This window comes from Salmo trutta, chromosome 6 (genome assembly GCF_901001165.1).
Source record: "Salmo trutta chromosome 6, fSalTru1.1, whole genome shotgun sequence".
Lineage (NCBI taxonomy): Eukaryota > Metazoa > Chordata > Actinopteri > Salmoniformes > Salmonidae > Salmo > Salmo trutta.
Window position 1 is genome coordinate 13168354 of NC_042962.1, and position 27753 is coordinate 13196106.

A 27753-nucleotide genomic window follows, 5' to 3' on the forward strand; every position below is an offset into this window, starting at 1 on the left:
TTCAGCCTCTTGCGAATTTTAGGAAAATTATGAAAAACAATACAAAAAATATAATAATATTGGTCCATTTTTGGGGGGAAGCCTGGCTGCCCTTGGCAACCATAAATACACGCCACTGTGTAATGAAGCATCTGTGATGCATTTATGACAGTAAAACACACGCCTTGTGTAAAAACAACAACCAGCGAGTGGGCTGGCTCACACAACACCGGGATAAAAAGGCGCCTCCAATCTAACCTCTCCACAATGTCCTTCAATATATCTAGCGAACATTTAGCTTAAAGCGACTTGGTTTGAATAGAACCAGCAAGGTAGCTAACGTTAGATAACTAGCTACATTTTTAAGTCGACTGTTCAGCTCTTATTAATATAAAATAAGAAAATGGCCAATTTTAAAATACGGAAAGCTGAATCGAAAGATGTGCCTGACATACTGCGAATGATAAAGGTAAGCCGAAAACTAAAATCACCGCTTGCTTAGCTAGAAAGTCGACTGGTTTCACTCTTCTTCACTCTTCTCCGGCGACAGTATTTCCGTGTGTATCGTTGATTTGCTATCTAAAGATGCTTGAGGAGTTAGCTAGTTAAATACCAAAATACAAATAACTATGAAAAGGATGTAACGAATGAAGCAAATCTTGCCAAGAGAAACGGGACAATTGACAGCACTTAAAATTGTACTTCCTTGGGGACGTTTGACATGCCTGTACGTACCGTAATGTTAATATAAGTGGGTAATTATTTTTGGAATATAACGTATGGAGTAAAAGCGCTCTCAGATTTGTGGTTGTGATGGGGTACCATAGTTGAACTTAAAACTCATGAGGCATTTCTAAGTTATGTTCTTCAAGAATCAGCAGTGGCGACCCGTCATTCAGGGCAGGTGGGGCTGAGCCCCACCTGATTTGAGCCCCACTTCTTGGCCAATTTTTATATATGTATAGGTGCTCATCGGCCATTGGACATAAACATTACACAACAAGTTGGAAATCGCTAATTCAACAATGAGTGGTTTGGAAGGTATCATTGGCTAACTGCAAGCATTGCAAATCAGTCATTAGCCTTCTATTCAGTGGAGTAGCTGTGCGGTCCCAAGTCTAATGGTCTCTTTTCCAAGTTTAAAATGATAAACATTCAACATTGGCCATGCTGTTAATGAAGCATCATTTGTACCGAGTTTAAAACAACTTAACTCGGAACTGCAAAATCTGACTTTAGTGAGTTCAAGACAACTGGGAACTCGGGGAAAAACGAGCTACAACTGGGAAAATAAGTTTTGAACTTTCATCCAACTTAGAATTGTACATCCAGAACTCGGGCGTCTTTCTAGAGCTACGACCTGAAGATCACTGACATCATAATGATTGGACCTTTTTTTCCCCGAGTTCCCAGTTGTCTTGAAAGCACCATAAATCCAGAGAATGACAGACCAGGGAGATATGTATACTGTAGCTAAGAAAGTAATAAAGTGTATGTTGTGTAGTAAGCTGTTAGTAGCCCATGTGCCAGCGATATCAGCTATGTTTTTTTAAAAGGCAGTAAATGAGGCTGAATGAACGGTTTCGATGCCAGACAAGGCTCTCCTGATAGCCAGGTGTATCAGTGGTAAGGTGTTGGGACTGCTGTTGGGACTCTGCTGTTGGGTCAGCTTTATGTAGGCACCGTTTGGCACAGTGATTGTTTAGTGCAATTAATGTATTGTTTAGTGTTGTGTAGTGGCTTTGCTGACATGCATCCCACTTTTTTCTTTTTTGGCCGCACCAAGATTTACTTGCTAAAATCACCACAGAATCAGTAGGGTATTTATTATTAATTTGAAGATGCACTATGCAGAAATCTTTCCATTTCCTGGTTGTTCAAATTCTAATAGTTAAACTAATTTCAGTATATGTGACAAAATAAGCAAGTATACTGTACAGCAGGGGTCGGCAACCTAAGGCACACGTGTGAGGGTATTTGTCTTGGTTCCCTCTACAGCCTGGGCATTGTCAGTATCAGCATGGGCACCAGTCTATCTGGACTGCCTGGAAGAAATGGAAAGTATGTCACATAGTTAGTTAAGCAGTCATTTACACAAATGCACTTTTGCCATACAATCTTAAATGTTACTAAGTGTGTAAACATTTGAATGTTTGAATTAAAAAATCTTCCTCTTCTGCACTTTCTTGAGGTAAAATCATCAATGATGTCATCATAGGACATGTTTCCCCACATCATGATTTATGCTCATGATGGCCAGACCACTCAAATGTTCCTGTGACAGGTAGCTTTTGATGAGCTTTTATTTGAAAAGCTCCTCTCTGCCGATGTTACTGGTAGGGTGACTGCAATTCTTAGGGCTAGGATAGAGTTCCTCCAGGTTTTTCTCACAGAGAAAGGAAAGCAGCTCACAGGCAGTCATCTGATAGCAGATCAGGTAAATTCTGAATCTCGTGTGCCAGATCCATTCCACTGATGTCACAGTCATCTCTGACGGTTAGAGTGTTTTCAACTTCCATGCAGTGAGCCTTTAAAGATTCACTGGACATCAGAGGCAGTGCTGAAGTTCAGCAGCTCTCCATATTTGGTTTTCACCTGGTTGAGTGTTTCAAATCTCTCATCCATGGATGTCACAGCAGAGTCGACCACAATGTTGAAGTAGTTGACTTCAAGGTTTTTCAGTGCATCAATCACTGGTTCATCAGGAGCCTCATAGCTGAAATACCTCTTGCTGTTTCTCAGTCTCTTCTCTTTCAGAAAAGCCTCCACATTAATTTCTTCACAAATGCTTTTGGCTGTTGTCTGGGCCTCAGAGAATCCAGTTTCCCAGTATTGTCACGTCCTGACCAGCAGAGGGAGTAGTTGTTTAGTATTTGGTCAGGATGTGGCAGAAGTTGTGTGTTGTATGTAGTTTCTAGTTGTTCTGTTTCTGTGTTAGTCTGTGTGACTCCCGATCAGGAACAGCTGGATATCGTTGTTCCTGATTGGGAGTCATATATTAGGTGTGTGTTTTTCTCTTGGGGTTGTGGGTTGTTTATTTTGCACTGCTGTAAGTATCTATATAGCCTGTAGAACTGTCGGTTTGGCCGTTGTTATTTTCTTGTTTTTCCGTGTTTTCATTATTTAATAAATTATGATGTTGAGCACGCAATCCGCTGCGCCTTGGTCTTCTCTACAGTACGACAACCGTTACAAGTATGTAGTGCGGGAGGCCTTTGCATTTGAGATTAAATTCACTGCGATATCCAACTGCATTGAGGCGGATTGGAGGAGCTTGTTCACCTTGTTTGTCATTGTCAGTATCTCACACCATACGACACAGCAAATCAAGAAGCGGTAGGACCTAACTTCCTCTGCATGTGCTGTGCCTCCACTTTGGCCACAGGATCGTTGCTCATCTGTCTGTCTTCCAGTAATGCCTCCCGAACCTCAGAAGCCTGATACCTGATTGCATGAACACTTGAGCCTACTCTTCCATCTTGTCACTCCATGACTTCACGGTTATGTTCACGTGTTTCTTCAAAACACTCCATCTTTGTGTGCCAGCTGAAAAGAAGGTGAAGAGCTTTTGCACATACCCCAAAAACCCAACTGCATCTTTTGAAAACTTGGCAGCATCTGCAATGACAAGGTTTAGACATTTACTCCTGGTGACTAATGTCAGGTGTACAGTCCAATATAATGGAGAAGTACTTTGAGTCTCTTACTTGAGTCACTATTGCTTCCAGAATCTTGTCACTCACAATCTGTATCAGCTCATTCTGTGTGCGCTTCCCAAGGTAATGAGCATGTGTCTCTCCATCTTTGATTTGGTTGAGATTTTTCATTACGGTCCAATTTTTGCCAATAATTCAACCTCTTTTTTTTAGGAAGTTTCCATTGTCTGGTTGGAAGTTTGTCTGATGAACCCCTGAATGCTAGGCTTCTTTCAGCCAGAGACTGGGTGATACTTATTAAACATGCAAGGACATCCCGCCATGTCTTTCTTTCAGCCTCCAACATTGTCATTTAGAGTCTGTCCCCAATTTAGGCGCAGATCAAGTTCTCTTCACTTATTCATATTGTCTGTGTTCAGGACTACCCTCATGGTGTTTCAGAATGGTGTTGATGTTTGACCAGTCATTCATGCCTTCCTTTATTATTTTGTAGTCTTTTGTAGAAAAGAGCTTACAGCAAAAACAATACACAGCGTTGTTTTTGATTATGAAAGCCAGCTCCTGGTAATATTTTCCCCATTTGACAGCTGTCTCTGTAGTAAGCCTGAATGGAAACCTGTTCTAGACTTGTCTTTAGGGTAAGAAAAATCCAGTCCTAGTTTGAATGGACCTCTGCGCACTAACTCAGTCCTCATAAAGTCTGTTAAGACTGGGGGGCCAGTCTGCTGGGTCATTTGGTGGAGCAGCAACTGTTCTATTAGGGTCTGAGCTGCTTGTATCTGATGCTGGCTGTACACCTCTGGTTGTGCTAGTACTGGCTGGGGCTGCCTGTACTTCACCTGGAACTGTGTTAGTACTTGCTGAAGACAGCTGTACTGGGTCTGTGTTAGTACTTGCTGAAGACAGCTGTACTGGGGCTGTGTTAGTACTTGTGTAACCGATGTGAAATGGCTAGTTAGTTAGCGGTGGTGAGCGCTAATAGCGTTTCATGGCTGATGATCAAACTTAAGCATAGCACCTGTAAATTATAGATAACAATACTATTACTAATTTTATCAGCTGCATCAGGCCCATTCAAACTGGTTCCCCCAGATTTCCTTTTATACATTTTCAAATATAAAATACTATTTATACTATGGCTTAGCTGAATAGTTGATGGTTATTATTTACTGAGAGATGTGCATCCATATTGTCCAGTATGCCCAACATTTTAATTTAATATATAAATCAATGTCAGTCCATTGCTTTCCATCTTGCATTAGTCCAGAGTTGTAACTAAACCTTGACTGAGATGCTAGATAATCATTGTCTTGTTTTAAAATTATGTGCAGCCTATGAGGAGCTCCATCACGCCCATATATGGTCTGGACTGGTCCCCACAGTGGTTGCTGCTGGAAAGCGTGAATTTCATTTCGTGCACGCGCATATGAACGCACGATGCTGATATCTTTTTCCGAGCTGCAGTTTTTAAACACCGTTGCCCGTTGGCGTTTTATCAAACGTAATAAATAATTGTATTTCACTCTCACTTTTGTCAGGCACAAAGTCACAGAACACAGCCCTGGAAGTGGCTGGCAAGCAAGACACAGACAGACCAAGAGATGCTCTGCCCAACTAGGTTAGCAAGACAGACAGACTAGAGAGAGATGCACTGCAAGCTAGCACATTAACTTAACGTTACTGTTATTTGCTGAGATCAAACTTGGAGAGGAGAACACAAGTTTTCTCATTGTGTTTTTTCCCTCTCTCGTTTCGTTACCAGAAGGATAGTTCCGCTTTATCCTTTCATCGAAGTTGTAAACATTGACACGACGGGGAGGCGGAGCCCATGCGTAATTTGCGGGGCCCTACGAAATGGGACACAAAAATACATGAAAGAAAAGCAATGTATACACTTTATTATTATTATTAAATCATATTTCCAAGTGTTCTAACGCAATGTCCATATATAATCAATCGAGATGTCTGATAGATGCAAGTTAAAACAGCAGAAGACACTTGAAACGAAATATTGATAAAACGCATCAAGTGAATATTGTCCATAAATCAAAACCATAAATAAAAACCAACATTTGGTCAGCTTTACGAAACAAAATATACCTAAAGCCACTACTACAGGCCATCAAGTCACAATAAGGCCGACTTCAAATGCAGACCTCAAAATTAAAATGACCACCGCTTTAAAACTGCTGACCACAACTGCATGTCAGACAAATACACATAATGCAGTGGAATACGAGACATAACATCAAAGGAATTACTTACAATCAAGGACGCTTGCCAAACAATAACGATCTCTAGATGCGTTATAAAAATAGCAAAGACCGCGCCGGATTCAACACCTTGAACAGCGCCTTGGTGCGGCGTCGTTCATCTGATGCTGGTAGGCCTATAGTGGAGCTCCGTGGTGCTAATGCACAGCACCTCTGTTTGTAGCGAGCTATGGAATGCATCCGTTTGTGAGCATTTAGACATTCAGACACAAATTATAATGCAAACATGAAAATCATAACTGGCACGCAGATTGACAAGGACAAACTAGACTGCGCCACTCGGGAGGCTAGAACAAATTCTTATTTTCAAATGACGGCCAACCCCGGCCAAAGCCTCTACTAACCCGATAACGCTGGGTCAATTGTGCGCCGCCCTATGGACTCCTGATAACGGCCGTTTGTGATACAGCCTGGGATGGAACCAGGGTCTGCAGTGATGCCTCTAGCAGTGAGATGCAGTGCCCTCGACCACTGCGCCACTCGGGAGCCTGTATTATAACAGTACTCACACAACTATTTCATGTTTCAAAACAATTTATTTACCCAGATGAAGGGTACTGCTATGGGATCCCCTATGGCTCCTAACTACGCTAATTTGTATGTGGGTTACATAGTAATGCACCTTAAAGTTGGTTGATAGTAAACAGTATATACTTTATGGCAACAGCATAAGGGGTAGGTGTGTGTGTGTGTGTGTGTGTGTGTGTGTGTGTGTGTGTGTAAGAATGTCAGTGTTGGCGTGATAGGCAGATATACAGTGCCTTCAGAAATGAGTCATACCCCTTGACTTATTCCACCCTTTGTTGCGCTACAGCCAGTGGTGTAGTGGTGCCTGGAGAAGTGAGTATAGTCCATTTCTTTCTAAAATGTCCCAACCTCGCCCGCCGGGCTAAGGGAAGGCACCCTGTGTGAAAAATTAGATTAGAAACAGTGACATGTACTCTGAATGACCTAAATTGATGAATCCCATTTTGCGCTTTCACCGTCAGGCTATGGCCAACCTAAGATGGAGTTCATTCGGAAAGTATTCAGACCCCTTGACTTTTTCCACATTGTTACGTTACAGCCTCATTCTAAAATGGATTAAATAAAATAAATCCTCAAATCTTCCCACAATACCCCATAATGATGAATTGAAAGCAGGTTTAGACATTGTTGCACATTTATAAAAATTTAAAAAATACCTTATTTACATAAGTATTCAGACCCTTTGCTATGAGACTCGAAATTGAGCTCAGGTGCATCCTGTTTCCAGTGATCATCCTTGAGATGTTTCTACAACTTGATTGGAGTCCACCTGTGGTAAATTCAATTTATTGGACATGATTTGGAAAGGCACACACCTGTCTATATAAGGTCCCACAGTTGACAGTGCATGTCAGAGCAAAAACCAAACCATGAGGTTGAAGGAATTGTCCATAGAGCTCCGAGACGGGATTGTGTCGAGGCACAGATCTGGGGAAAGATACCTAAATATTTCTGCAGCATTGAAGGTCCCCAAGAACACAGTGGCCTCCATCATTCTTAAATGGAAGAAGTTTGGAACCACCAAGACTCTTCCTAGAGCTGGCCGCCCGGCCAAACTGGGGGAGAAGGGCCTTGGTCACTCTGACAGAGCCCCGGAGTTCCTCTGTGGAGATGGGAGAACCTTCCAGAAGGACAACCATCTCTGCAGCACTCTACCAATCAGGCCTTTATGGTAGAGTGGCCAGATGGAAGCCATTCCTCAGTAAAAGGCACAAGACCACACGCTTGGAGTTTTCCAAAAGGCACCTAAAGGACTCTCAGACCATGAGAAACAAGATTCTCTGGTCCGATGAAACCGAGATTGAACTCCGGCCTGAATGCCAAGCGTCATGTCTGGAGGAAACCTGGCACCATCCCTACGGTGAAGCATGGCAGCATCATGCTGTGGGGATATTTTTCAGGGACTTGGAAGCTAGTCAGGATCGAGGGAAAGATTAACAGATAAAATTAAAGAGCTCTTCTTGATGAAAACCTGCTCCAGAGCACTCAGGACCTCAGACTGGGGCGAAGGTTCACCTTCCAACCAGACAATGACCCTAAGCACATAGCCAAGACATCGCAGGAGTGGCTTTGAGACAAGTCTCTGAATGTCCTTTTTTTGGCCCAGCCAGAGCCCAGACTTGAACCTGATTTGGCATTCTGGAGTGACCTGAAGATAGATGTGCAGCGGCGCTCCCCATCCAACCTGACAGCTCTTGAGAGGATCTACAGAGAAGAATGGGAGAAACTGCCCAAATACAGGTGTGCCAAGCTTGTAGCGTCACACCCAAGGCTGTAATTGCTGCCAAAGGTGCTTCAACAAAGTACTGCGTAAAGGGTCTCAATACTTATGTAAATGTGATATTTAATTTGATATTTTTTATGCATTTGTATAACATTTCTAAAAAACAGTTTTTGCTTTGTCATTATTGGGTATTGTGTGTAGATTGATGGGAAAAAATATTTATTCAATTTTAGAATAAGGCTGTAATGTAACAAAATGTGTCAAAAGTCAAGGGGTCTGAATACTTTCAGAATGAATTATATATGAATTCATTAGGCCCTAATCTATGGATTTTCTTGACTGGGAATACAGATATGCATCTGTCACAGATACCTTAAAAATGTAGGGGTGTGGATCATAAAACCAGTCAATAACTGGTGTGACCACCATTTGTCTCATGTACCGCAACATCATCTTCGCATAGAGTTCATCAGGCTGTTGATTGTGGCCTGTGGAATGTTGTACCACTCCTCTTCAATGGCTGTGTGAAGTGGCTGTATATTGACGGGAACTGGACCACACTGTCGTACACGTTGATCCAGAGCATCCCAAACATGCTCAATAGGTATCTGGTATGCAGGCCATGGAAGAATAGGGACATGTTCAGATTCCAGGAATTTTGTACAGATCCTTGCAACGTTTGATTTCTCCATAAGAATGTCCATTCAGTTCCTGAGGTGAGCCATCCTTACCTTTACTCAATGACAAATCAGACTTACAGATGCTGTCCATGTTCACTTCATGGATCTCTTTTCTTGCCACAGTCATTGAATTTTTTATAAAGGAGTTATTATACGCCCAGTGGATTATGTTTGTGTATGCTTATGTGTACTATTTAGGTTATCATAGCACTTGATAGTGGTATGATACACTTTCAGTGTAGGCCTGTTATGAGAGTTAGTGATAAAGGTCATCAAGCCTACAGTGTATGTTTCCTTCAGTATTATGCCCCATCCATTCCGCTGTCTTGTAGGATCCAATGAGATTCCACCATTCAGTTATGTAGTGATGCACCAGTCATGTGTTACTACTGCCACCTAGTGGTGCTTTAGATTAGGCCCTTTATGTGTAGTAACCTGTTACAGTGATGCCTTTATTGTAAATGGTGTCAAGTAACGTCATTGTATAATTGCTGTATATTTTTCATGGTTATTATTAATGGTAGTCTGAATTCTGCTTCCTCCTATAGGACAACCACACACAATAACTATCCCCTTTCCACATCCACAGTTATGGATCAGTGGTACAAGCAGTAGCCTTTCTAGGGATTAAGCCATAGCCCTGCACATATTGTGGTGTTATTTAGTCTGTTCCTTCAGTAAACTACAAGCCAACCGTTCACTGTGTCTTTCCATCATTGCGTTCTGACTGACGCCCGGATGGGAACACACTCAAACCAGAAACCTAAGAATATTACAGTCCTTTAGCCCTCCGTTACACATGTTCGTAAACTGACCATCATTTCCTTATAACTATAAGGCACAAAATGCTTACAATTTGGAGACTGAAAATGACCTCCCTAAACATTGGTCCTTCTTGACTGTCAGGTACTCATTGCAGCTGGCGATATCACCTAGATATAAAGAAAAGGAAAAGTCAAGAAGGATCGCATAGGACCTAAGGCCAAGAACACAGAATAATGAGACAGATATTTCACCAGATGTATAAATGTGAAGCATCCGTTTCGCGGTTTCCCCTCACTACCAAATATGGTAGTGAGAGGAAGCCCTTTGGACGGGAGTGGGAGAAGATGGATCGAGATGGATTTTGACATTCTGAACATTTTCTCATCAATGAAACATTTGATCTTCCTACAGTTTTCGGTTTCCAAAACTAGAACTGCGTCTGTGAATCAACTTGTTTTCACGATAAGAAACATGTGTCATCAATAAATACCTTGTTTAGTGTAAAATGTTATCTGTGATTTTGTTTAGGGGGAGGAGAAGCAATATATATTAAAAAAAATACAACATTATGTAAGGCTAATTTCGAACTTGATTATTAAATTGTTGAGCTGGAATCTCGTGTTTCTTGTCAAAGATACTGATAACTACTGAATTATTACAAAGATGCAAAGATGAGCCTATGTGTAGCAATCGGCTGCAATACAGTCCAGAGAAAAAGGGAGAAATCCTTTTTCCAGTTTCCAACAGGCTTTGAAAGGTATGTAATGTTTTTATAATTTACATTTTTATTTAACCTTTATTAAAATGGCTAAACCCGGGCGAAGCTGCGCCAATTGTGCGCCGCCCTATAGGACTCCCAATCACGGCCGGATGTGATTCAGCCTGGATTCAAACCAGGGACTGTAGTGTCGCCTCTTGCACTGAGATGCAGTGTCTTAGACTGCAACGCCACTCGGGAAGGTTGTGTGTGTGTGTGTGTGTGTGTGACAAAAGTGAGTACACCCCTCACATTTTTGTAAATATTTGAGTATATCTTTTCATTTGACAACACTGAAGAAATGACACTTTGCTACAATGTAAAGTAGTGAGTATACAGATTGTATAACAGTGTAAATTTGCTTTCCCCTCAAAATAACACAACACACAGCCATTAATGTCTAAACCGCTGGCAACCAAACTGAGTACACCCCTAATTGAAAATGTCCAAATTGGGCCCAATTAGCCATTTTCCCTCCCCAGTGTCATGTGACTCGTTAGTGTTACAAGGGCTCAGGTGTGAATGGGGAGCGGGTGTGTTAAATTTGGTGTCTTCGCTCTCACACTCCCTCATACTGACTGGTCACTGGAAGTTCAACATGGCACCTCATGGCAAAGAACTCTCTGAGGATCTGAAAAAAAGAATTGTTGCTCTACATAAAGATGGCTATAAGAAGATTGCCAAGACCCTGAAACTGAGCTGCAGCACGGTGGCCAAGAACATACAGCGGTTTAACAGGACAGGTTCCACTCAGAACAGGCCTCGCCATGGTCGGCCAAAGAAGTTGAGTGCACGTGCTCAGCGTCATGTCCAGAGGTTGTCTTTGGGAAATAGATGAATGAGTGCTGCCAGCATTGCTGCAGAGGTTGAAGGGGTGGGGGGTCAGCCGGTCAGTGCTCAGACCATACGCCGCACACTGCATCAAATTGGTCTGCATGGCTTTCGTCCCAGAAGGAAGCCTCTTCTAAAGATGATGCACAAGAAAGCCCGCAAACAGTTTGCTGAAGACAAGCAGACTAAGGACATGGATTACTGGAACCATGTCCTGTGGTCTGATGGGACCAAGAAACTTATTTGGTTCAGATGGTGTTAAGCGTGTGTGGCGGCAACCAGGTGAGGAGTACAAAGGCAAGTGTGTCTTGCCTACAGTCAAGCATGGTGGTGGGAGTGTCATGGTCTGGGGCTGCATGAGTGCTGCCGGCACTGGGGAGCTACAGTTCATTGAGGGAACCATGAATGCCAACATGTACTGTGACATACTGAAGCAGAGCATGATCCCCTCCCTTCGGAGACTGGGCCGCAGGGCAGTATTCCAACATGATAACGACCCCAAACGCCTCCAAGACGACCACTGCCTTGCTAAAGAAGCTGAGGGTAAAGGTGATGGACTGGCCAAGCATGTCTCCAGACCTAAACCCTATTGAGCATCTATGGGGCATCCTCAAACGGAAGGTGGAGGAGTGCAAGGTCTCTAACATCCACCAGCTCCGTCATGTCGTCATGGAGGAGTGGAAGAGGACTCCAGTGGCAACCTGTGAAGCTCTGGTGAACTCCATGCCCAAGAGGGTTAAGGCAGTGCTGGAAAATGATGGTGGCCACACAAAATATTGACACTTTGGGCCCAATTTGGATATTTTCACTTAGGGGTGTACTCACTTTTGTTGCCAGCGGTTTAGACATTAATGGCTGTGTGTTGTGTTATTTTGAGGGGACAGCAAATTTACACCGTTATACAAGCTGTATACTCACTACTTTACATTGTAGCAAAGTGTCATTTCTTCAGTGTTATCACATGAAAAGATGTACTCAAATATTTACAAAAATGTGAGGGGTGTACTCACTTTTGTGAGGTATGTATGTATGTAATAAATAATGAGAAAATGCATTTTGACGTAACTATTGCATGGTGAGGCACACATCATTGATTGTGCAATCAGTAGTGTGCTGTATCCATGACTACCCATCGAATCAATCACCAAAGCAATTAAAACATTGTTGCCAAACTGATTTACCTTCAGTTTCACAAGAGTGAAACAGAGAGAAAGATGGACAAAGAGCGTGCATGCAAGAAAGAGGCAGGCAAAGAGAGAGACAAAGCGAGATGGAGAGACAGCCAGAGAGAGACTGAGAACGAAACAGAGACAGAGACAGATCCAGAGAGCCAAAGCAAGAGATTCAGAGAGAGAGACCGAGAGCAAAACAAAAAGAGAGACGGAGCAAGACCAAGATCCAGAGAACCAAAGCGAGAGAGAGTGAGCCAAAGAGTGCGCTTGACACATTGGAAAGAATACAAAAACCGAGTAAACTAGAATGCTATTTGGCCCAAAAGAGAAAGTACACAGTAGCAGAATACCTGACCCAAAATTAAGGAAAGCTTTGACTATGTACAGACTCGGTGAGCATAGCCTTTCTATTGAGAGGCTGCCATAGGTAGACCTGGCTCTCAAGAGAAGACACTGTGCACACTGCCCACAAAATGAGGTGGAAACTGAGCTTTTATTTAACCTTTACTTTAACAGGTAAGTTGACTGAACACATTCTCATTTACAGCAACAACATGGGGAATAGTTACAGGGGAGAGGAGGGGGGATGAATGAGGTAATTGTAAGTTTGGTGATGATTAGGTGACTGTGATGGTATGAGGGACAGCTTGGGAATTTAGCCAGGACACCAGGTTTAACACCTCTACTCTTACGATAAGTGCCCTGGGATCTTTAGTGACCACAGAGAGTCAGGACACCCGTTTAACGTCCCATCTGAAAGACGGCACCCTACACAGGGAAATGTCCCCAATAACTGCCCTGGCAACCAGTGAACCATAATGACATTTGAAATGTATTTTATTCTTTGGAACTTTTGTGAGTGTAATGTTTGCTGTTCATTTTATTTCACTTTTGTTTATCTGTTTCACTTGCTTTGGCAATGTAAACATATGTTTCCCATGCATATAAATCCCTTTGAAATTAATTGAGAGCCAGAGAGGGCAAGCCAGAGAAGGCAAGCCAGAGAAGGCAAGCCAGAGAGGGCAAGCCAGAGAGGGCAAGCCAGAGAGGGCAAGCCAGAGAGGGCAAGCCAGAGAGGGCAAGCCAGAGAGGGCAAGCCAGAGAGGGCAAGCCAGAGAGAGAACTAAAGAGCCAGAGTTCCAGAGAGAGAGACAGCCAGCCAGAGAGAGAAAGAGACAGACCGGCAGGGCCCCACCTGTTTTGAGCCCCACATTTTTAGCCAAAAAATAATAAATAAATAACAGGTCTTGCCTGTTTTGCATGTTATTTTGGCATTAATATGTGTCACATATCAGTTTGCAAACAATGTACAAAAAAAATACAAATATAATTGAGTTAATAAAGCCGCATACAAATATGGTCTTTTTTTTGTTTTCTTGAGTAAGGCAGCTCCAAAATGCCGGCGTTTCAGCCTAGCTCAGTGCTTTCTGTGGTGGTGGGGCAAGCCAGCAGAAAATACAGAGCATTGCGCTGTGATTGGCTCAGTGTTCTGCCACTCATGGGGAAGCTACGTCACCGCAAAGTGTAAGGGGATATACTTCGGAAATTCTAGCCCTTTGGCTGCTGACATGGCGTTACATTAGAAGTGCCCATCCAAGAAGGCTCATGGTCATTGGCCACAGATAAAATGACGTCAAATCATGTTATATATACAGTAGCTTTGATTGGACTGATCATGTCAAAATCATACTTTCAAAATCGTAGCTAGCAGTCATCATCATGAATCAAGTCGACAATCTACTGGCAAATCCTTTTCAATCCTTGTCATATGAAGAGAAATTATAGATAAAACGTATCGGTGCTCATCGGTTTAAGGGTCTGTTTTCATAGTTTAAAATGATAAACATTCAACATTGGCCATGCTGTTAATGAAGCATGATTTGTGCCGTGCTCAAAACAACTTAACTCGGAACTGCAAAATCTGACTTTAGTGAGTTCAAGACAACTGGGAACTCGGAGAAAAACTAGCTACGACTGGGAAAATAAGTTTTTGAACTTTCATCCAACTCAGAATTGTAAATCGGGAACTCGGGCCTTTTTCCTGAAGATCACTGACGTCGTCATGAGACTAGATTCCCCCCCCCCTCCCCCCGAGTTCCCAGTTGTCATGAAAGCGCCATAAATCCAGAGAATGCCAGAATTTGATGATAAAGTTTGATGACAAAAGTTGCCCACGAAGGACCGCCGCGCCACCTTCCTGTTCAAGTGAACACAGCACAACAAGGTGAGTCCAAACATGTCTTGTATGCTGCTGCATAAATTATGTAATATGCCAGGGAGATATTTATACTGTAGCTAAGAAAGTAATACTAAGTGTATGTTGTGTAGTAAGCTGTTAGTAGCCCATGTGCCTCTCCCTAATCATTTGGTCTATTTTCACCTCTTAATTTCACCTACTGTTCTGATTTGGTGCACAAGTAGCCTATAACCTGTTTTTGAAAAATGTAATCATCGAATATTGTAAGCGCTTTCATTGTCTGCTTATATGCCCCCTTTATTTATCCCACGGTTCTGACTTAGTGTACAGGAAGAACACTAAGAACGGTCCATGTTATGAATTCTGTCGCTGTACATTTCAAAAGTGCTGAACAAATAGTTATATTGACTACGTCCATCCTAGCTTGCTCATTGTCTTAATTGAAATTACCTCTTATCCGCTTGTCATCCCCTTATAACATAGTTTGTACATCTCAATTGTCAGTAGAAACCACATTTGTTTAAGCAAGTCAGTCATATCAGCTGTTTTTTTTAAAGCAGTAAATGAGGCTGAACTGTTTCGCTGTTTAGTGTTGTTGTGTATTGGCTTTGCTGGCATGCATCCCACGTTATGTATTTTTTTTGTCCAACCAAGATTTGCATGCTAAAATCACAACTGGTTAAGACTACTGTATCATTGTAGATTTATCTGATGAGCAAGGTGTCTGTGGCTCTAGTTGCAATGAGTCAGATGTCTCCTGTGTGGTTTTGTGTGTCGTACAGGGAGGGAGCAGAGGCATCTTTTGCTGATCAGGAACTGTACAGTAGACCCCCTCTGATTCATGATCCAACAGAAACAGAAAGATAGGAGTCTTAAGAGGAGAGCCAATTCAAGCAGTCATGTATCCAACATCTAAAGTTTAAACAATACCCAGGTGGCTTCCTAAATGGCACCCTGTGGGACCTAGTAAATATAGACCCCACTCTATAGGGTTTATGGTGCCATTTGGGAAGCACTCCCACACTTATGTAAGCGTGTGAACAAATCTGTTTGCCAGAGATGAGGCCAAGCCAGAGGGTAAGGGAGAGGTTTCACCAGGCCAGGCCCCTTCTTGTGGTGGAAATTCTACCTTTAATTAATAATGAGGAGAGGCAAGATCAATAAGGAAGCTGGTCGCACCACACACAAAGTGAATGGGGTGAGAGCCCGCTCACAAAGAGTACGGATGCCTTATATAGGCAAGCTATCTTATGCAAGCATCTGCAAAACACGTGATTTTATGTATGTGTGTGTGGGGGGAGAGACGAAACTGGGTTACGGTGTACAGGCTATATTCTGTCGCAACTGAGCGAGGACAATGGATGCTAAAGTGACAGGAAGTCACTCCAGACATACTTCCTCTAACAGTAGCTCAATGGTTCACCCAAGTTGGGCAAGCAAGCACCTTTGACTGTCGGCCCAGATGATGTATGGTCCACCCCTACACACACGCAAGCATGAACCTTTCACCCAGAAACAGGCTCAGCTTTATCACTGGTGTGCAGGATATAACACTTTGCTCTGTCTCCAGTTAAGCTAAAAGGAACCAGTTCGTTTCTGTCAGGTCTTGGCTGAGCTCCCAGACATCATGGGGTCATACTACCCACACAGAACAGTTAGACCAGGTCTATAGTAATACAAACACACTTTTCTATCATATATGATTTAGTTTCTATAACAATCTCAAGCCCAATGCCTAGGCTTAAAGAAGGATATTTTAGTACACAAGCATTAGTAAGGTTTAATAGAAAATGCCCTCACACTCTGCACCAGCACATCAGCCACGTCTGTGATTTAGTTGTCACATTCATACGTCAGCTTTGTCTCCCGTCGGCGTGGACATTGAGCAAACTCAGCTCGATGTCGGCCCGGCCTTAAGGAAATCACCCACCTTCAGGATACCCCAACAGCAGGCCAGTCAGGGCTGTATCCTGGGCCTCCTCTGTCTGACCATTGATGTTGGCACCTGCAGACAGAGGGAGGAGGATAAGATGCTTCTGCTTGGAACACACTTTAAAGTACCAATCTATTCCCACTGTTGGCTATTTCAATTTGTTTTGGAAAAGCCAAAAAGCCATCAACTCAATAAGTTTGAAACTCGGATAGGAGGGGGCGATTGCCTAGCAGGGGCTATCTAGGATAGGAGTGGGCGAGTGCCTGGCAGGGGGCTACCTAGGATAGGAGTGGGTGAGTTTCTGGCAGCGCCACCATCTCCTCTTGGCCCTCTCATGCAGCCTCCATGAGTAGAGTGTATAACTCATCATTGACCTCCTCCAGGTTGGCGCCCCTCTCGATCAGCAGGGCAGCCAGCTATACGTGTGTGTGTGTATCCCCACACACAGGCCGCCAAAAGATTCAGCAAGCATGTTGACCTGTGCCCCGCTGTCCAACAGCAGCCAGTGTCTGTGTGTACTCAACATACAATCTTCCATGAGTGCTGTGTGCATCTCATCAGCCCCAGCCTCTAACAGGAAACGCCATGTCCAGGTGCCCTGTGTGTCTGGACAAGAGGAACAATGATAAACAATGCTCTGGGTGCTTCTTCCTTACAATTACATTTTATGTTTTAACATTCCATTTTTGTCAACAGAAGTGACAATTCACACCTTTGCTGATGAGGAACTGTACAGAACACAGGTGTCCCCCTCTGGCTGCATTCAGAGGTCTTCTGGTTATAAGACAAACAGGAGTGAGTGAAGTGGACACATGGAAACTCATAAGCAGGAATGTATCCAGAGAGACACGATAGACAGCATGTGCATGACAGAATAGGTTAAAGTGGCAATATGTAACTTATTGGGCGACACAACGAAATTCACATAGAAATGTTAGTTATAGATCTGTCATTCTCATTGAAAGCAAGTCCAAGAAGCAGTAGATCTGTTGTATGCTATTTCTATGCTTCCCGTTTTTGTATATTTTACTTTCGGTTTGTACACCAGATTCAAAAAGCTGAAAATACAATATTTTTGGTTTTGGAAATATATTTCACAGCGGTTTAAACGGTACAATGATTCTCTACACTAGATTATTTTGTCACAAACTGAAATTAGGCAAACTTTTAGAATTTTAGCAACCAGGAAATGGACAAGCAATTTCTGTATAGTGCAACTTAAAGTAACATGGTGATTTATTAAATTATACACTTAGCTAGCTACCTATCATCTAGCTAGCTACAGTTGAAGTTGGAAGTTTACATACAGTTAGGTTGGAGTCAACCTAACAAATTTCTTGTTGACAAACTAGTTTTGGCATGTTGGTTAGGACATCTACTTTGTGCATGACACAAGTCATTTATCCAACAATTGTTTACAGACAGATTATTTCACTTATAATTCACTGTATCACAATTCCAGTGGGTCAGAAGTTTACATGCACTAAGTTGACTGTGCCTTTAAACAGCTTGGAAAATTCCAGAAAATTATGTCATGGCTTTAAAAGCTTCTGATAGGCTAATTGATATCATTTGAGTCAATTGGAGGTGTACCTGTGGATGTATTTCAAGGCCTACCTTCAAACTCAGTGCCTCTTTGCTTAACATCATGGGAAAATCAAAAGAAATCAGCCAAGACCTCAGAAAAACAATTGTAGACCTCCACAAGTCTGGTTCATCCATGGGAGCAATTTCCAAACGCCTGAAGGTACCACGTTCATCTGTACAAACAATAGTACGCAAGTATAAACACCTTGGGACCATGCAGCCGTCATACCGCTCAGGAAGGAGACGCGTTCTGTCTCCTAGAGGTGAATGTACTTTGGTGTGAAAAGTGCAAATCAATCCCAGAACAACAGCAAAGGACCTTGTGAAGATGCTGGAGGAAACGGGTACAAAAGTATCTATATCCACAGTAAAACAAGTCCTATATCGACATAACCTGAAAGGCCGCTCAGCAAGGAAGAAGCCACTGCTCCAAAACCGCCATAAAAATGCAGACTACAGTTTGCAACTGCACATGGGGACAAAGATCGTACTTTTTGGAGAAATGTCCTCTGTTCTGATGAAACAAAAATAGAACTGTTTGGCCGTAATGAGCATCGTTATGTTTGGAGGGAAAAGGTGGCTGGCTTGCAAGCCGAAGAACACCATCCCAACCATGAAGCACGGGGGTGGCAGCATCATGTTGTGGGGGTGCTTTGCTGCAGGAGGGACTGGTGCACTTCACGAAATAGATGGCATCATGAGGGAGGAGAATTATGTGGATATAATGAAGCAACATCTCAAGACATCAGTCAGGAAGTTAAAGCTTGGTTGCAAATGGTTCTTCCAAATGGACAATGACCCCAAGCACACTTCCAAAGTTGTGGCAAAATGGCTTAAGGACAACAAAGTCAAGGTATTGAAGTGGCCATCACAAAGCCCTGACCTCAATCGCATAGAACAATTTTGGGCAGAACTGATAAAGCATGTGCGAGTAAGGAGGCTTACCAACCTGATTCAGTTACACCAGCTCTGTCAGGAGGAATGGGCCACAATTTGACCAACTTATTGTGGGAAGCTTGTAGAAGGCTACCTGAAACGTTTGACCCAAGTTAAACAATTTAAAGGCAATGCTACCAAATACTAATTGAGTGTATGTAAACTTATGACCCAGTGGGAATGTGATGAAATAAATAAAAGCTGAAATAAATAATTCTCTACTATTATTCTGACATTTCACATTCTTAAAATAAAGTGGTGATCCTAACTGACCTAAGACAGGGCATTTTTACTAGGATAACGTCAGCTTTCTTTAGCTTTCTCGTGAAGTCAGACTAGGGCCGCTAACGTTAGCTAGCTAGCTCTGGATGAGGGAAATTGGAGTTATTGTCCACAAAGCACCACTCCAGCTGTCTAGCTCCTGCCTATCCTTTTTTTCGGGTTGGTGGATACATCTCATTATTTTAATACTTTTTTGAATATTCAATGAGGGTTGTTGACGTCAACGGCCTATATTCAGTGGAGGGAGATGCTATGCTACTAGTCTCATGAATATGCATAGCCATCTCGGGACCACTCCGATGTAAAGTGTCCTACTAAAATCAGTACACTCGTAACAACTTAAGCATTACAAAACTTCTATTGGCTCAAATAAACCTAACGTATCAAATGAGCAATTTTCGGGGTGACCAAATTCAACACTCTTAACTCTTCCGCAGTAATCTCGTACACCCAGGTACTTCTCTGCAGCTACCACCTACACTCATTAAAAACCCACTACATAATTCCACTACTTTGACCCTATCTGCACTTGCCCCATGCCAATGGCCTGGGAGGACAGGACACCACACCACCCCTCAAAACACCCTATAACTTCTTTAGTAATATCACATATACCCAAATTCTCTTCAGCTGCCACCACGTCACTAACACCAGGAATTTTTCAACTTCAATTGCGCCACCTCCACACTTAACGCTACCCCAGAAATCCCTCCTTTCAACAGTGCCCTGTTCCTAAGAGGCCAGTTGGAAATACTGCCATATTCTCTAAAACGAAGTTGGTGGTGGCTTATGGTGGACATTCCTACTCTCAGCATGCCGATTGCACACTCCCTCAAAACTTAAGGAATCTGTGGCATTGTGTTGTGTGACAAAAAAATGAACATTTTAGTGGCCTTTTATTGTCCCCAGCACAAAGTGCACCTGTGTAATGATCATGCTGTTTAATCAGCTTCTTGATATGCCACACCTGTCAGGTGGATTGATTATCTTGGCGAAGGAGAAATTATCACTAACAGGGATGTAAACAAGATTTGAGATAAGCTTTTTTCTTTTTTAGATCAGCTTTAATATTGTAGATTGTAGCTTCCATCAATGTAATTGTCTGCATCATTTCCAATCCCAAATATATATATATATATTCCCCTAACCCTACCACCCCTCCCCTAATTGGAGTAAACTAATGGACAACACTTAGGCTTCTACTTCCAGCCTATACATACTATATACATTTTACAATAGTTATCTTTTGTTTGTTTTTAGTCCCATCTTTCAGCTACCCTTAACTCCTATCTATCTCTGAAGACCATCCAGTTTTGATTTCTATTTGCCATATAAACTCAGTAAAAAAAGAAACGTCCCTTTTTCAGGACCCTGTCTTTCAAAGATCATTCGTAAAAATCCAAATACCTTCACAGATCTTCATTGTAAAAGGTTTAAACACTGTTTGACATGCGTTTTTCTGGATTTTTTTGCTGTTATTCTGTCTCTCACTGTTCAAATAAACCTACCATTAAAATTTTAGACTGATCATTTCTTTGTCAGTGGGCAAACGTTCAAAATCAGCAGGGGATCAAATACTTTTTTCCCTCACTGTAATAGCTTACACTGAAAAACTATTTTGAATCAAGTGTCGTTTTATGTATCAGTTCATAAACCATGTGCCATGTAATCAGTATATCAAAAATATCTTACCAACAATTTTGCAATCTATATGTCACAGCTGTCAATTTTTGGGTCCTTTAAATAAAAAGTATACCAGTTTCATTTATCAGAATTTTCTTTAACCAATTTTGGTCTTTTTAATGCAGGGCCAACAGACAAGTTCCTTACTTTCTCCCCCTGCCACTTGCCTCTTCCATTTTTGCGGTAATGCTGAAATTAGTTGGTTGTAATTTTGGGTAGAGCACACGTTTCCGTATATCTTCATTATAAGCTTTTTGTGTGTATGGAACATTTCTGGGATCTTTTATTTCAGCTCATGAATCATGGGACCAACACGTTTTATATTTTTGTTCAGTGTAGTTGAACACCATCATGACACAGCAATTCAAGAAAAAAGAAATGCATATTCCAATTTAAACTGATTGAGACCAAATGATTGGCATGCAGACACAGTTTGAATATTTCACTTAATATTATCATTCACGATTGACAGTGATGATGCCCTGGACTATTTTGAAGTTAGGCTTACCTAACTTAGTGTTTGAAGGTATTAAAATTGAACGTTTTGAGACAAAAGGCAGACGTTGCATTTGGAGGATGAATTTTATGCATATTCTATAATAATATTCAATATGTCGGTACAAACGGAGAAATTGTTTTTTTTTTTTTTTTGCATTGCCCTCCGGGTGGTGGTTACAATGACCAGGGAATGTCCTGAAAATCCAACCTGTTATCCCCCATTTGGGTATTTTAAATGTGCTCATCCTAACTGCATTCAGAGATAAACTCTGCACACTTGTCTGTCTTGAAGGTGACAAAAACACACAACTTCCGCTGGATATCTGTCTGTATCACAGTTAGCTCTGTAATTTTGTACCTTTTTGTGTTTATTATGTTGTCAACGAGCCCGGTTTCCTCCATTTGATTGTGTTTCTAAAGTTAAATACTGTTCTCTTTGTTGACCGTCACTTATCTCAGTGAATGATAAACCTTCCCTATTGACTCGCTGTTCTTGGTTTTGAATCTGAAATATTTATTCTGGCCAGGAACTGGCTAAATATGAAGAAATGGAAGACAAAGTGATACTGACTGAGGAAGGTGAGTCTGAATGAAACTAAAGCATTTCTGTCTCGGTCACCGTGTGATTGACTACAGTGCATAGAGTTTATAAGGCATTTCTAACGTTGTAATAACAGATCTGCTCGAGGACGGATTCGGTGACCACCCATTATACCATTGCGTGGTGGCAGAAGTCCCCAGTGAGCAGCAGAGCAACATCGGTAAGAGATTTTGTATATCGTCTCATCCCGCCTATCCCCTGGAGCACACCTGTACATCTCAGAGGATTGGATGGATGTGTTGAGTGCGACATAGACAAGTATTGTATTATAGCAAACTATATCTGATGGGCTTGACTGAAACGGTGCCTCTCCTATGCATAGAAGAATGTGTCTGCCCCATGGGGATCCCTGGCATGTAGCTACTGACCCTATGCCAAACATAAATCAAACCTGTAATTAGGGCTGTTACGGTGACCGTATTACCGCCACACCTGCAGTCACGAGTCATGATGGCAGTCAAATTCCATGTGATGGTAATTAGGCTTCTCCAAGCTCTGATTCTGCTGATGGTCATCAGTATCCTACCAAACTTGCTAACTGCACTCTATTGTCCCTCTAACCACTCTGACATCAATGCAAATGTTATGGAAAATCTAATCAAACACTTCATGAGAGCTCATGTTGCCCAACATTTCTATAGGCTATGAAATTGAGTGAGAAAACAGAGTGATGGCCTCTACTGAAAAGAGGAAGATCAGCTTTCTATAGGCTAGGCCTACTATATTTATTTCTCAACGTTCCTAATATTAAGCGCATTGCTTCTCTGTACAACAGGAGTATAGCTCACCTGGCTGGCATGAAAATTAACCATGGGAAAAGCGTCCTCCATTCTCTATTTAAGTGCGTAGATGACATGCATTTTCCCCTTATGCCCCTGTTTTGAGACAGCGCTTGAGGAAGAATTTTCACCATAAAAATGCACTTTATAATAAAAGCAATACATGCATAATTGCACTTTTGAGAATTGAATTTTGGAACATTTGCGCTTATAGCCTACTGCCGTCTGCACATTGCTGCCCTTATAATGTAACGAAATAAACTATTAGGCTATCAACATTTTTAAGCTAAACGTTTTGATCTGCTGCGTCAGCCTCATTGCTTAAAGGTTTTTTGATGCTAGTGGTTGTATTAATTCGGGATCTATTGCATCACACAACTATCCCAGGCTATGTTTGGAATATTTACTATGGGGGATAGTAGATTGACATAGGCTTGTGCTTTTGCTGTTTGTTAGGCCTACTCATCTTGCTGGCTGACGAAAAGTAAATGTGGATAGTTCTTCCTATATCTTCAATGTGCGCCTCAGAATTGGATAAGGACGCGCGCAGTTGTGTCCCTGATGTGTCTGTCTTCACTTGTAGCCTGTGAGAAAGACCCGAACACGTGATGGGCCGAGAGAGCCATGTAAGTGAGAGGTGCTTCGGAGCACGCAGCCGGGAGAAGGGAATTATAATTATTATATTCAGCCCAAGGGCACAACGGCCTCTGGCCGCAAAAGGCATGGATGTATTTAGGGGGTATTATGGCCACAGAATGTGGAAGCAGCTGGGAAATTCGAGGAATTATCAAGTGTTTGTCAAATTGTGAATGAGAGGCTGATAATGTGTGCAGCCTGCACAAATAACAAAGCAGAGCTCATGCCTTTTTTAATGGAACTTTTTTCAAATCATCATTAGTCGCATCATGAAGCCTTGGATTATATAAAAAATACAAACGTCGAGATATATGTTTTCATCACAACTAAAATTGAATAAAAAATTATAAATGAAGCATATAGGAATACCTGTTTCTTTGTTAACCGCTCAACACAGAATAGCCGCATGTGCGCACTCCCCCAGAAATCTTTTGGAAAAAACATTCTATTTTATTCAGCTATGTTCAATAGAATTCTTCAAATTATGAAATAAAATAATGCCATGGAATTCTAAGCAAATCTTGTCTGCTAAATGAACTAGTGTAGCCCACAGCCGTATGACATACCCAGGTCAGGGCCCAACATAAGGACAAGGTGTATGCTGTTCTGTTCTTTTGAAATAGACTACATTTTCTTCACATCATGTTTCTTTAGACCAGTCTAAAATACATAATAGATGTATTGTGATGATGTAGGCTATATTACATGGATTTATTAGACTTTTTAAAATGTAGATGTTCTTAAGGTCAGCATCGGTGGCATGTAGGCTATGCATGGAAGCCAGGAGATGCTAAATGCGTTTGTTAATTAACGGTCAATAACCGTGAGACTGGAAGTTATTTGCTTGACAATCACCAGCTGACAAAATTTCATGACAGCCACAGCCCTTACTGTTAGCCCAGTTTGTACTGCCCTTACTCGATACAGAGACACCTTTTTCCATAAAACAGTTAGTGCATTCGTAAAGTATTCAGACTCCTTGACTTTTCCCCACTTATTCTAAAATGGATGAAACAATTTTTTTCCCCCTCACCAATCTACACACGATACCCCATAATGACAAAGTTTCTTGGCAATTTCTCAAATGGAATAGCCTTAATTTCTCAGAACATGAATAGACTGACGAGTTTCAGAAGAAAGTTCTTTGTTTCGGGCCATTTTGAGCCTGTAATCAAACCCACAAATGCTGATGCTCCAGATACTCAACTAGTCTAAAGAAGGCCAGTTTTATTGCTTCTTTAAATCGGCATTACAGTTTTCAGCTGTGCTAACATAATTGCAAAAGGGTTTTCTAATGATCAATTAGCCTTTTAAAATGATAAACTTGGATTAGCTAACACAACGTGCCATTGGAACACAGAGTGATGGTTGCAGATGATGGGCCTCTACGCCTATGTAGATATTCCATTAAAAATCTGCCGTTTCCAGCTACAATAGTCATTTACAACATTACAAATGTCTACACTGTATTTCTGATCAATTTGATGTTATTTTAATGGACAAAAAAATAGCATTTCTTTCAAAAACAAGGACATTTCTAAGTGACCCTAAACTTTTGAACGGTAGTGTGTATATGTATTTATTTATATAAATGTGCAAAGATGTATAACCTGCTTTTGCTTAGTCATTATGTAGTTGTGTGTGTGTGTGTGTGTGTGTGTGTGTGTGTGTGTAGATTGAGGAAATTGTTTTATTTAATCCATTTTAGAATAAGGCTGTAATGTAACAAAAGGTGGAAAAAGGGAAGGGGTCTGAATACATTCCGAATGCACTGTACATTGATGTGATGCACAATGACATGACAGTGGATGTCTGGGAGGAGACAAACATTTCAGCTACACTTTGGCACATTCTCTATGAGAAGTAACTAGGTGTCTTGTTTGAAATGTTGTTGCTGTACACACACACAAACACATGTCTCTCTGATTGAAAGGCTGGTGTGTATAGTGTCTAGGCCTACTTCCTGTTATGATGTGGATGTCACTCCAATGTAGGCCAGAAACACTTGTGCGATACACACCCGCTAACCAACTTCCGTTGGAAGCTTCTCTGAGCTAGAACAGCCTGTCTCCACGCATCAGTTCTCACAACACAACCAACTGACACGTCTCCTCTTTAGTCTCCTGGCAACCAGACTGAGTTAACCGCTGAAAATACAACTTAATCTTAACCATAGATCTATGAGCAGCTCTGCCCCTCCAAGTCCTAACCTCCCTTAACCATTTAGGGAGATGCTAAACGGACCTTAGATTAGTGTCTTGTAACTCTGGTACGAGCTGTTACGTTACATCTGGCTTGTTTTTATGTGTGTGGGTTTACTTCTGTGTCCATGTCCTGTAGTGATTGGGTTTGCCATGTACTACTTCACCTATGACCCCTGGATCGGCAAGTTGCTTTACCTGGAAGACTTCTTTGTCATGGAAGAGTACAGGAGTAAGCAAAATAACTATTTTCCTCTCCTAATCTGTCGCTCTCTTTCCTCTCTGACCTGACCAGTAACCATTATCTCTCCTTCTCTGTCATCCTTCCACCAGAGATTGGCATTGGCTCAGAGATCCTCAAGCTCCTCAGTGACGTGAGTAATTTAGGAGTTATGACCCAGTACAAACATGGTAAAAACTAGATGGTAGCTGTCAGTCAGTTGTTACATGGTTCTGGCCAGAATCTTGTTGTAGGTCAATGCCTCAAACAGAATCCCATATCGAGCCCATTTCAGTGAGTTATGATTTTTTTGTACATACCATTGATTCTGTTCTTCTGTGTGTTTTGTTTGGTTATTGCTGTTGAAATAATCAATGAATGTGCGTTGGGAAAAGAGAAGATGTACACTATATATAAAAAAGTATGTACACCCCTTCAAATTAGTTGATTCGGCAATTTCAGCCACAACTGTTGCTGATAGGTGTTTAAAATCGAGCACACAGCCATGCAATCTCCATAGACAAACATTGGCAGTAGAATGGCCTTACTGAAGAGCTGTGTGACTTTCAATGTGGCACAGTCATAGGATGCCACCTTTCCAACAAGTCAGTTGGTCAAATTTCTACCCTGCTAGAGCTGCCCTGGTCAACTCTAAGTGCTGTTATTGTAATGTGGAAAGGTCTAGGAGCAACAACGGCTCAACTGCGAAGTGGTAGGCCACAAGCTCACAGAACGGGACTGCAGAGTGCTGAAATCGTCTGTCCTTGGTTGCAGCATTCACTACTGAGTTCCAAACTGCTTCTGGAAGCAACATCCGCACAAGATCTGTTCGTCAGGAGCTTCATGAAATAGGTTTCCATGGCCGAGCAGCCGCACACAAGCCTAAGATAACCATGCCAAGCGTCAGCTGGAGTGGTGTAAACCTCGCCGCCATTGGACTCTGGAGCAATGGAAACGTGTTCTCTGGAGTGATGAATCACGCTTCACCATCTACCAGTCCTACGGACAAATTTGGCTTAGACGGATGCCAGGAGAACGCTACCTGCCCCAATGCATAGTGCCAACTGTAAAGTTTGATGGAGGAGGAATAATGGTCTGGGGCTGTTTTTCATGGTTCAGGCCCCTTAGTTCCAGTGAAGGGAAATTAAAACCACAGCATACAATGACATTCTAGACGAGTCTGTGCTTACAACTTTGTGGCAACAGTTTGAGGAAGGCCTTCTCCTGTTTAAGCAAGACAATGCCCCCGTGCACAAAGCGAGATCCATACAGAAATGGTTTGTCAAGATCGGCGTGGAAGAACTTGACTGGCCTGCACAGAGCCCTGACCTCAACCCCATCAAACACTTTTGGGTTGAATTATGTGTGCTAACACCTGCTCTCCCTTCCTCTCTCCCCCTCAGATGGCATTCAAGACTCGCTGCAATAGCATGCACTTCGTCGTCGCCGAGGGCAACAAGGAGTCTATAGAGTTCTACAAGCATCGTGGGGCGGCCGACATCACTCTGGATGAGGGATGGAGACTCTTCAAGATCGGCAAGAGCTCCCTCTTCAAGATGTCCTCCGGCTCCAAAGAGTGAGCTGGCCCCAAGACACATAGAAAGATGGGGACAAGAGTGACAGACTTGGTCAATTTAAATGAACTTAATTATTTGCCTGTCTTTCTCTTCAGCGGTGGGGGGGTGTGACTTCTGACAGTAGATTATTATTATTAAAAGGGGCATTAAACATTACTAATCATGTGTAATCAACGCACCTTAGGATTCCTAGCGTTCCCTGTTTCATTATTGACCAATGTATTTTACTATTCTATGATACAGTGCTTTATTATTTTTC

At 42.1% G+C, this 27753-nt stretch overlaps 1 protein-coding gene across 2 annotated transcripts; it reads left to right on the plus strand.

Annotated features, from left to right (window-relative positions):
- The first annotated feature begins 205 nt into the window (after positions 1-205).
- Positions 206-27753, plus strand: LOC115195448 (diamine acetyltransferase 1-like). 2 transcript variants are annotated; one of them, XM_029755292.1, is made up of 6 exons: positions 206-448; positions 22008-22059; positions 22158-22241; positions 25837-25929; positions 26031-26071; positions 27321-27753. In XM_029755292.1, exons 1-6 carry the CDS (start codon positions 383-385, stop codon positions 27495-27497), a joined length of 513 nt encoding a protein of 170 aa, XP_029611152.1. In that variant the 5' UTR covers positions 206-382; the 3' UTR covers positions 27498-27753. The 2 variants fall into 2 exon arrangements, with proteins under 2 accessions (XP_029611152.1, XP_029611153.1); XM_029755293.1 differs by lacking the exon at positions 25837-25929.